The following is a 12158-nucleotide window of genomic DNA, read 5'->3' on the forward strand; positions in this document are numbered from 1 at the left end:
CCACATCTTCTTTATCCATTTGTCTGTTGATGGGCATTTAGGTTGCTTCCATGACCTGGCTATTGTAAATAGTGCTGCAATGAACATTGGGGTGCATGTGTCTTTTTGAATTATTGTTTTCTCTGGATATATGCCCAGTAGTGGCATTGCAGAGTCGTATGGTAATTCTATTTTTAGTTTTTTAAGGAACATCCATGCTGTTCTCCATAGTGGCTGTATCAATTTACATTCCCACCAACAGTGCAAGAGGCTTCCCTTTTCTCCACACCCTCTCCAGCATTTGTTGTTTGTAGATTTTCTGATGATGCCCATTCTAACTGGTGTGAGGTGATACCTCATTGTAGCTTTGATTTGCATTTCTCTAATGATTAGTGATGTTGAGCAGCTTTTCATGTGCCTCTTGGCCATCTGTATGTCTTCTTTGGAGAAATATCTATTTAGGTCTTCTGTCATTTTTTGATTGGGTTGAAGACAAACATTCTTTGCTTGACCAAACTTTAGGCTCCTAAAGCTTCTCTTATGCCCATCTATGCACTTCCTTGTAAAATCCAGTTTTAGCAAGAATGCTGCTAACTCAGTTCAACGAGAATCCACCACCCTCGATACCTGCTCAGGTTCCTCATTCTCTACTATTCCACAGGTGATGTCTGATCACCATGGAGTGTCTTCTGAAAGAAACCTGCTCATCAGTTTAGCCAGAATTTCCCTTACCCATGATGCTTCCTCTTAGTAATTTTCTATCCACTGACCCCCCCCCCCCACCCTGCTCATTGGCTATAAATTCCCACTTCATCCTGTATTTGGAGTTCAGCCCAATCTCTCTCACCCAATACAAAATCCCACTGCAGTGGTTCCTATACCAATTGGGGAGATAGCCCACCCCCAGAATAAAATCTTCCTTATGATGCTTTGTCGAGGAACATTCAATTAACTGTCAAGTTAAGAAGAAAACTTGATAGTTAATTGAATTAGGAAGAAAAAAGGGAATTTTTATTTGAACCAAACTGAGGATTATAAGTCGGGAAGCAGATTCTCAGAAAGCTCTGACTGTTAGAACTCTAGGACATAGTCAAGTACATTTTTGAGACAAACAATCATACATCAAAATGACATACTGATATTTTACAGAAAGTTCACCAAGGATACATAATCCAGGTAAGCCCATACAAAGCGAGCTGCGAGTCATCATTACCCCCTAAAGGGCTGGGAAAGAACATTATTGTTTTAAGAAGTTACATTGCTAGCTTAAGAAGAAAGAAAAAAAAATTGATCTTTATGATTGAGCAGGCACCCCCATCTTTGAGGAGCTCTGGTTAACACGTAATGCATATGCACACAGCACGTTATGGAGGGAGGAGGTCCAAACACAGAAAATTTTATGTTTAATTTTTTTCTTGTCCCGCCTTAAAATATAAATTTATTTCATCAGCTTTAACAAGTATTACTGAAGTTTTTTCTTTAACACTAACATTCTTTCGGATAGCTGTGGGAATACAGATAAGGAAAATGGGAAAATATTTAGAAATTAACAACAAATTATGTGATGCCATCCACGCTTGGCCCCATGAAGTCCCCGATACTGAGCCCAGGGCTGCGTCTCTGGTGAACCGGGAGCAGAAATGGAAATCATGGTCGCTCTGGTTTCCATCGCCAGCACAGACAATTCCAGCTCTTACTAAACTGAATAACCCATTCCAAGCGCAGGAACCACAGACGTTGTTCGGGATCCCACCACGGCCCACTTGGACCCAGCGAGGTCCCCGCCCGAGGCCGAGTCGCGCCCCGGGCACTCGCAGGACACGAGTCTCCAGGCGCGAAAGGGGATGTCGACCTAAACCGTTTTCAACATGTTAACAGGGAAACATCCCAGCATTTACCACGAAAGGGCTCACAGCTCTAAGCTCGTACCTAGAGTTGTCCGAAACACTTAACTTGAAGCCCCGAGGAAGCAGCCCGCCTCGCCGGACACCAGCCGAATCAAACGCACACAAACGCTGAGGCTGGAGGTGTGTCCGGCCGGGGTAGGGGCTGACCCGGAAACGGCCGGGAGCTGGGCGGGAAAGCTCAGGCCTCGCCCACGCCCACGCTGCTCCGCCCCGCCTCTCCCTGACTAAGGCCCCGCCCCACTTGCGTAATTTCCTGCCGACGCGGAAGCGGATTTCGGGAGCGAAGGTCCCCTCGGGTGAGTGAGCCCCTCGGCTCTGAGAATCAGAGCCGCGCTCCACAGCCCCCTCCCGACCGCACCCTTCACACGCAGGTTCTGGGGGTCCCCGTTCTCGCCCCTCCGGCCCGCGTCGCCCTGAAACTCGGGATGCCGGGCGTTCGGCTGCCGGGTCCGAGTCCGCGTCCGTTTCCGGTCAAAATCGCTCCGAGGCCGTCCCCGTCAGGCCTTTCTGCCTTCGGTCTCTTCACCTTCTCCCGGCCCGACCCGCGCCGTGACAGGTCCCCACTCGCGACGTGGACTCTCGCCCTTCGCGACCCGCATCGGCCCCTCGGGGCAGCCCGGGACGCCGCGCCCTCCCGCGGCCCTGGGACTCCACAGACGCCAGTGTTCTCCTGAGACCACCTGCCCATCCTGGGCCTCCTGCGGCCTGGCCGTGCCGCTCTCTGCCCTTCGCGATCACCGCCTCAGAAAGGCCCTAGAGCGCCGGGCTGGGGGCAGGGGATCAGTCCTGTGAAGTGACACCCCGTGCCCTTCTGTCCCAAATCCTATCCGCTGGCGATACCGACCAACGTGTGTCCACATTCCCGATGTCTCACGGGAAAGTGTGCCCTTCTGGGCAGAGCATCTTTGTTCCACCCCTGTGGATGTCGAGAGGGCGGGGGAGGATGAGACAGAACAAGGAGACCACTTTTTAATTTATTGGTCTGTGAGCTAGTTTCCAGCTAAGTATATGCTCTTTTCAAATGCCCTTTGTTTTTTTGTTTGTTTTGCAAATATTGAATGATAGGCTGGATGGTTCTAGAACTTTGTTCTCACAGACCTCATTTGTTCATGATGAATACATTATTCAGAGCTATTTCCACAGCTGAACTTTTGTGTTTTCCAATGCCGATAATTAAGTGTTCTTAATGTTATATTTTTTGATATATTCATGGAAATGTATATTTTGATATTTATTATGGAAAAGAGAAATTAAATGATTTTAATCAGTATTATTAAAAACATGACAGAGAACTTGCTCTTGCTCGGGAGAATTAAATATGATCTGGAATCTTTAGGGGCAGGGGTGAGAATGGTAAGCCTTGCCACTATCCAGTCCAGACCACCCCATGCCTGTGAGGCCAGTAATGGTTACTCTCTCCTGTTCACATCTCTTCCTGCCCCCAAACACACACACATAGTACAAAGGCAGCTGGTAGGGAAAGACCAAGAGTTTTTAAACTAAGCACAGAGCAAAGTTATTTCTCCAATGAGGAGATGACACTTGGCTCTGGGAAAGGGGCTGGAGGAGAAAGGGCAATGCAGTTTGGATGTTAAGGAATGGAAGAGAGCCTGGGAAGCTCAGGAACAGGAGAAAAGGAGACCTCTGCCCATCCTTACTTGGGGATCCTGTGCTCAGCAGGTACTAGAAGACACTGTGAGGATGGTGACTTGAAAGGTAGGGTCACACCAACTCACATTCCCATATCTGCCATGTGATGTGTGGGCTTTACAGCGTAGAAGGGTGTATAGAGTAAAGGGCAGAGAAACTTAGCTGTTGGTCTCCATGTAGGAGTTTATCGTCCCTGCTCCCTGATAGTTCAGCAGACAGCAGAGGACTATTTTTTCCAAATGTTGAATTTCTCCCTACATATGTGGTTGTGGCCAGGAAGGGGATAAGTTATTTGAAGACCTGAATGGCACATTCTCAACACTCAGGAGTGACATCTTGCCTGAGAGAGACACTCGGAGGAGGAAGAAGATGAGGAGTCAAGGGCTTCCCTGGTGGCGCAGTGGTTGAGAGTCCGCCTGCCGATGCAGGGGACACGGGTTCGTGCCCTGGTCCGGGAAGATCCCACATGCCGCGGAGCGGCTGGGCCCGTGAGCGATGGCCGCTGAGCCTGCGCGTCCGGAGCTTGTGCTCCGCAACGGGAGAGGCCACAACAGTGAGAGGCCCGCATACCGCAAAAAAAAAAAAAAAAGAGGAGTCAGGAATAAATCTTTATCTGGAAAAGGTCATATTATCTGTTGATTGTTCTGTCCTCTCCTTCCTGAAGTGCTGTTTTTAGGATGTGCTAAAATTTGACTCTCAGATATCCTGCCTAACACATTTCCTCACTCACTGATGGCCTCTCCTATCTCCAGACCAATTCTATCTCACTGTCAACCAGTGACATGGAACTTGTGAAGTGGCTCCATTTGGGGGATCGTTATGAGAAATGCTGCATGCCCAGACATTGATTAGAGACAAGGACTGGGCACCATAGTGTCAGTAAGATTTGCCAGTAGGGATTGCATAGTGACCAGATCTGGATGTACTATAGACCAAGATTAAAGAAACTGCACACATTAGTACTGAATTAATGTTAGGAATACCTAAAAAATCATGGAGAAGAGGAAATTTGTTCTACCTGATTTTGTAATATATCTGAAGCTTAACAAAGTGAATCTGTGTATTTGGCCTTAAAATATTAATGATTTGCAATAGAAGGGAGAGATTAGAAACTTAGCCTTGACAAATTAAGGTGGCATTTCATCCACATAATGTAGTATATTTTATTCCGTAATTGTTTAAAAATAGAATCAACCCAAATGTTTAATAGAGGATTTTAACACTGTTCACATCACATCCGTTCCAGGGAGACTTTGGTGTTCATGGATTTGTAAAGAATTGACTTTTCTACAGATATTTGAGGGTTCCTTCTCTTTGGGTATTTGGGGTTTCATTGCTGGGCCAAGAGATGGTACGTTTCATTTTGTAATAGATCCTGGCACGATTCCCCGTACACACATAATACACAACAAGAAATCCTCATCCATCATTAACTCCTGAGGTTAACCAGGAGTTAACCAGGATTCATTTTAAATGTATTTATTTTTTAATTTATTTTTGGCTGCGTTGGGTCTTCATTGCTGTGTGCGGGCTTTCTCTAGTTGCGGCGAGCGGGGGTTACTCTTTGTTGCACTGAGCGGGCTTCTCATTGCGGTGGCTTCTCTTATTGCGGAGCACAGGCTCTAGGAGCACGGGCTTCAGTAGTTGCGGCACGGAGGCTCAGTAGTTGTGGCTTATGGGCTCTAGACGCAGGCTCAGTAGTTGTAGTGCACAGGCTTAGTTGCTCTGCGGCATGTGGGATCTTCCCGGACCAGGGCTCAAACCCGTGTCCCCTGCATTGGCAGGCGGATTCTTAACCACTGCACCACCAGTTAAGCTCCTCATTTTATATATATATATATATTTTTTTTTTATATACATATATATATATGGTTATAGATTTGGATAAAATGACAACTCTTTTTAATTTCCATTTTACTAATTAAGAGACTGAATGATTGTTGCTTTTTATAGACATGTATATGTAAAATGAATTTTTCTACTTATTTTCTGCTTATATTTTATAGTTTAATTATACACACACACATATGTGCACACTCTGGTCTGATAACATTGATGAAGTGAAACCAGAATCCTTCCTTCATGTCCTTTGCTTTTTTTTCTTTCCTTTGCAAGGTGTCACCTATTTCATAGTATAAAATATTATGTTCATTTAGTCATAATATATTGTTTGTTTCAACTATTTAATTTGAATTATTTTAAAGTTTCACATAATATAGGTTCAGATGTAATTTGACCTGTCTCTATTTTTTTTTCCCTTTTCACAATTATTTTGGCTGTATCCTCATCCCAAATCAAAATTGAGACAAAATTGACTTTTAGGATAATTCTCATTTTTTATGTGAAATATCACATATGACTTTGGGGGTGGTGTATACTTGTTTTACAATGTTGTGTTTCAGATGTACAGCAAAGTGGTTCAGTTATACATGTACATATATACATTCTTTTTTAGATTCTGATTATGACTTCTAAATCTGAGTTGCACCAAATTTCTGCAGTTATTGAGAGTTTTTTTGTCACCATGTCCTCTAGTCTAAGAATTTGGTTTGGCAGGCTTTATTCATGTCGTATTTATGTCCTCAAAAAGTTTTAAAATTTCTTTACATGGGTTTGCAAATTTATTTCAAGTGAGAGTCATAATATTTTGCTGTTGTACATAGAGACTAGCTTTTGTGTGTTTACTTAGTTTTTAAATTATTGTTACTAAACAGGAAATATTGATTTCAGTATATTAAGATTGGATTTGTTCTCTTTAAAAAATATTAGGTATGATAGTTAAAATGGATTCCCCAATTCCTTTTTTTGTTTAAAATCATATCTTCTGAGAATCAACACAGTTTCAGCTCTTTGATGCTATTTTTGAATTTCCTCTCCTTTCCTCTCTTTTCTTGGCTCTGATTCAAGCACCCAGTGCACTGATTTCTAGGATACTTCCTACTTCTATTTCCTTCTGATAATAAGTTTAGTTCTCTGGTAACCTGTCTTTAGGTTTATATAGAAACACCATATTGTAACTTAATATTTATGTTTATTAAATTGTAAATGCATTAAGTGGAGGCAATAATCATGTCATTGTTTTGCTTTACTGTATGCCCAGCCCGTAGCACTAAGTCTGACTTGTAATTGGTGCCCAACAATATCTGAGAAACAACAAAAAATTGTTTTGTTTATGTTTCCTTTTCTTTTTCTTTCATATCCTTCCACCTCCCCCACCATAATTTCACTACCCACACCCTGTGCCAGACAAACATCATCCAGTTCTTAAAACTCATTAAACCTTTCTGAATTACTTAACTCCATTCTTCAACAAAAGGCTCATTTACAAACACAAGTTTTCCTGTCACTTTCTTGCTTTCAGTTCTCCAGTGAATTCCCATTAGCTTTAGAAGAAGGACCAATCCAATTACAGTGGCCTTTGGGCCCTGAAATCTACTTGCCTGACACCCTTTCCAGGTCTTCCTGTCACTCACCTGCCTTCCAATGTGTTCTCATTTCCTGGGGTACAACACATTCTATGATGTGTCCATGATTTTATACTTGTTCCTAAATCAGAAAGAAAAAACAAACTTCTGAACCTATTTCCATTTCTGCAAAACTGCCTCAAACTTTTTGCCCAACTGAATTTTTAAGGTGTCATAAATAATGTGTGTATTTCTAGAGAGCTTCCCCACCTCCACAAATGAAACACTTTAGTATATGTTCACAGAGTATCCTTGTCATTATTTCTTTTTTTTCCTTATTTCTTTAATCTGTTCTAAGCTAGTATTTTAACTCCATAAGGACAAGTGATCTCTCTGCTTTATTCATCAGTATGATTTCACTCCCTGCTATGGTCTTGGCTCTGAGTTGACATGAAACATTGATTTGTGGCAAAGGGAGATCATCACTTACCTCAAATATGTTGCAGTAAACGGGCTGAAAAGACATAGACCATCTCAGAAATACATGAAAATCAAATAGTTGATAAAAAGTAATACATACTAAATCCTTTTTTTTACTGTCAGAAGAGTATAATTTTAAAAAAGAAAATTACAAAGAATTTCTTATGGGATCAAGTATTTCTTATGCCTATATCTAAAATGAAAATATATTGCTTCATTTTCCTTCAGAAATAATATCCTTCTATAAAGTAATGTCTTAAGATTTTTAAGTGTTTAATTTCCTTTTTAATATCAGTTTTTTAAAATATGCTACTTAGATGAGAATTCCTTGGTGGTCTAGTGGTTAGAATTCAGGCTGTCACTGCCATGGTCCGGGTTCAATCCCTGGTCGGGGAACTGAGATCCTGCAAGTCCCACAGCACAGCCCCACCCCCCAAAACAAATCCTATTTAGAGACAGAAAGTAGAATGGTGGTTTCCAGGCATTAGGAGGAGGGGGGAATAGGGAGTAGTTGTTTAATGGGTACAGAGTTTCTGTTTTACAAGATGAAGAGGGTGTTGGAGATGGATGGCAGTGATGGTTGCACAATATTATGAATGTATTTAACACCACTGAACTATACACTTAAAAATGACTAAGATGGTAAATGTTATGTGTATTTTACCACAATAAAAATAATTAAATTCTGTCTATAATAAAATCAGTCCTGAAATTGATCATTTATTCTGGAAATCCTTAATATTATGAGGATTGTAGGGTTTTACAGTTTTTAGGACATGAGCTAGATCTGACTTGAAGAGACCTATCACTGGATGAGCTTTTTCTCACTTGGTAGTAAAAACGAAAGATATTTTCCTTCGGTAGATATTTATTCAGCACAAACACTTACACTTCTGTAGAGTCACACTTCTGTCCACAGCCTGAGAAAATGATGGTAGATTACAAATCCTCCTACAAATAAAAATAAAGAGCAGGAAGGGGTCTCTTGGCTGCAGATTCTCAGTACTGCCCAGAACAACCAAAATCCATAAAACCCTGAAGTCTCTGAGAAAAGGCAGGAAGTTTGCTTTTGAGACTTTTAGAAGAAGCAGAATTAAAGGATATAATTTATTGTCCTTAATTTCATCTACAGGGTTTATCTAAAGAGGCATTTCTTGATACATTTATCTTGATTGGGACCCAAGTTAATCAGATTTGTCCTTTGGATTACAACACTGATGAGGTTGCCAACTGCATTAAAAGAGAGTTCACCATCAAAATGATGCATTTTCTAGAAAGAGAAAGAAGCCCTGAACTCTGGAATGTTGTGTCAGCATCCTCGATAAATATTTGGTTTCACTGGATTTTCCATCTGTTTGGGTTCTGGTGAGTACTGGCGATCATTTTCACCAGGAGGGATAGTCCTCCTTTATTTTGTAAATGATTTTTTGTGAAGAGAGGTGTTCATTTTGGTAAGAATTCAGTGACAGGATCTCTGAGGAATTGACATTCAAACAGATTGAAGGAAGTAAGTATGGGGTAGGAAATTGTGTTTGTGGATCTGAGTAGAAATGAAGGATAATAGTGAACAGTGTAGAAGTAGTAGCAATGCTAAATTGTATTTGTGATGTTCTGAGAGAGCATATAAAATGTCAACCCAGGCTTCCCCAGTGGCGCAGGGCTTCCCTGGTGGCGCAGTGGTTGAGAGTCTGCCTGCCGATGCAGGGGACACAGGTTCGTGCCCCAGTCTGGGAAGATTCCACATGCCGAGGAGCGGCTGGGCCTGTGAGCCATGGCCGCTGAGCCTATGCGTCCGGAGCCTGTGCTCCACAACAGGAGAGGCCACAACAGTAAGAGGCCCACGTACCGCAAAAAAAAAAAAAGTCAACGCTTGGATGTCTGGTGGAGACATTGAAGTTTAGAGACTAGATAAAGAGTAATATTTGGGGAAAGTGGGAGATAATGTCCTGAGATCTATTTCCTTTCTAGTGTATGTTAGTTTCAAAAAAAAAAAAAAAAGAAGCAAACTCAGAAATAGAATTCAGATATGAGTTTTGTCACTTTCAATTTAGAAAAAGTAATGGAAGAAATTGAAGCAATTGAATAAATATGTGGGCATACCTGGGCAGTGTACGTAAGTAGAGAAGGATGAAGGAGTAGGATGGAGTCTTGAGGTCTTTCAACAATATTGTTTGAGAAGTTCTTGGCAAGTGATAAGGAGTTAGAATGACAAGATTCCTTTGAAGACTGTAGACTGAGATGTTAGAGAAACCTAGGAAAAAGTATATTCCTAAAAAGAGGTCATGTTATACTTTTTATTAAGCTCTAGGTAAAAGCCTGAGGCACATACGTTGGATTTATTTATGCAGATATTATCGGTACGATAAGTCAAGTGGTGACTGGGATGTGAGGATTTGGCAACTGCACCTTCATCTTTCAGTTTGATTGTAAAGGCAAGAAGGGAAAAGTAGGGATGGATTGAGGCACCAGGGGGCTGGAACGGAGCTGGAGAAACTGCTAGTGCACAGAGTAAGAATGATTCAACCTAAGAAGTTCCACAGTGGTTACTAGAGGTAGGGACACATGTGACATGAATCAGGGATCCCTATGGTTCGGAATTCGGAGGGGATTGGACAGTTCTGAACACCAGGGTTTAATTAGCATACAAAACTCAATGGTTTTTCACATTCTGCTCTCTAAATTGAAGGTATTTATATCTTCTTTACTAGCAACAATAGTCATAGCCTTCTTGCGTTTGATCCTGGTAGAGGAGAGCTCTAGCCCTATTTCTCTTAGAGCACATTGCATGTTTCTTGTGGTTGTCCAGGGGGCTACTTCCAGGTGAAGCATTGGGGCTTCATGATAAGTGAATATGGAGGTTGTGAACAGCTAGAGTCTAATGACTTTTTTCTTCTTCCTCAGCCTTGCCTCCTGTTGCTTGGACTGTGTGTAAGTGAAAACCCAGAAGTCAGCTGGCAGCTGAGCTAGTTACGATGGAATCACAGGTAAGTAGGAAATTACTCTTTCTACTGAAATTGCATCTCTATTTTCAGTATATGGACATATTTCTCCTACAGGCACACATGTTCTAAGCACACTCGAGAGATTTTTCAAGGATCTGAGCTTCAGTTAAGTTTCCCCAGAATTCTGGAATGGTCATGTTGGATCAAGGACTCATCAAGTGGTAACTCCTTCCCAACATCACACTAAGATATTCCAGTCTCTACTAATGCTGTGTATTCATAGAAGAGATGAGAGAGGTTTTCTTTTTCTCATCAAGACCATGGCCTAGTTGGCAAAAAAAACAAAAATTAGTCATTAACCACTTTATTAACTGTAATGAACTTAGGATTGAAGTGAATACTGGTGATAAAGATGAGTGAGGAGGAAAACATTACAAACCAATAGAGAGTCAGATGTTTCCACAGGTGAGGTCAGTCAATCCAGTGTTACAGGTGCTGGGGGGAGTCTCAGAGCCTCTGGCTTGAGCTGCTGAATCAGTTATCCTTTATAATGAACACCTAAGTTTTGTAGAGATAAAAGCCTACACCTGCTGATCCCAAGACCTGTATGAATTCTAGTCAGTTGTGCAGAATCCTGGATGTTGCTTCAGTATTCTCTGCTGTTTCATAAATAATAAACTTAAAAGTTATATTTAAGAAATATTTGCTAGATAGTTAGTACTTTACACATTAGCTCATTAGATCTTTCAGAACTCATGAAGATTATTAAACCATTTCACTGATGAAGAAACTGAGACCATAAAGGGGAATAATCTAACCATAGCCATGCTTTTTTTTTTTTTTAATATATTTTTGGCTGTGTTGGATCTTCGTTGCTGCACATGGGCTTTCTCTAGTTGCAGTGAGCAGGGGCCACTCTTCATTGCGGTGCGCGGGCTTCTCATTGCAGTGGCTACTCTTGTTATAGAGCATGGGTTCTAGGTGCACAGGCTTCAGTAGTTGTGGCATGCAGGCTCAGTAGTTGTGGCACACGGGATCTAGAGCACAGGCTCAGTAGTTGTGGTGCACGGGCTAGGTTGCTCCGCAGCATGTGGGATCTTCCCAGACCAGGAATCAAACCTGTGTCCCCTGCATTGGCAAGCAGATTCTTAACCACTGCACCACCAGGGAAATCCCACCATAGTTGTGCTTTAAAAGTGGCATATCGTGGATACTTCATCCCTTGTGAGAAGCCTTTAAAAGATTTACTTGAAATTGGTTGAGAAGACTGTTTTCGATATAAGTTTTCAAGTGGAAATGTTATAATCATGATCTGGAAGCCATAATCACAAATTTATTGGGAAATCTCCAGGGTATATTACACCACACATCATGTGTTATCTCTTTATAATGAAGATTTATGTATCTAGAGTGTGTATGTATCTGTAGGTATATCCGAAAGTCAGATGTTCATGTCAACACTGAGAATGATGTGATTGGACCCAAAATACCGTTTGAGATTTCTGTACACTCGACCCCCACCTCCTTAGTGCTTGACACCTGTACCATCCTCCCCTGGCAGAGATGGCCCTATCTGAAACAATGTCCATAATATTTTAGGAATCAGTGACCTTCAAGGATGTAGCTGTAGACTTCACCCAGGAAGAGTGGGCCCTACTGGACACATCCCAGAGGAAACTATTCAGAGATGTGATGCTAGAGAACATCAGTCATCTGGTCTCAGTTGGTGAGTCTCTTACTCTTTATTATGTATGTATTCATTCATTCAACAAGTATGCAGAAAAGCTTTCCCATTT

General features: G+C 41.8%; 1 protein-coding gene across 6 annotated transcripts in view; it reads left to right on the top strand.

Moving 5' to 3' along the window:
• The first annotated feature begins 2155 nt into the window (after positions 1 to 2155).
• ZNF596 (zinc finger protein 596) overlaps positions 2156 to 12158 on the top strand; it is a 29923-nt gene continuing 19920 nt past the window's right edge. For all 6 annotated transcript variants that reach the window (XR_003794227.1, XR_003794228.1, XR_003794229.1 and 3 more), the window contains exons 1-4: positions 2156 to 2182; positions 8553 to 8785; positions 10322 to 10404; positions 11962 to 12088. Coding sequence is in view for 3 of the 6 variants with exons in the window: in XM_029226573.1 (XP_029082406.1) it covers positions 10393 to 10404; positions 11962 to 12088 (139 nt within the window). In the remaining 3 variants the exon portion in view is untranslated. The remainder of the gene's footprint in view (positions 2183 to 8552; positions 8786 to 10321; positions 10405 to 11961; positions 12089 to 12158) is intronic.

The sequence above is a fragment of the Monodon monoceros genome, unplaced genomic scaffold (assembly GCF_005190385.1).
Source record: "Monodon monoceros isolate NGI ecotype Baffin Bay Population unplaced genomic scaffold, NGI_Narwhal_1 Super_Scaffold_17, whole genome shotgun sequence".
NCBI lineage: Eukaryota > Metazoa > Chordata > Mammalia > Artiodactyla > Monodontidae > Monodon > Monodon monoceros.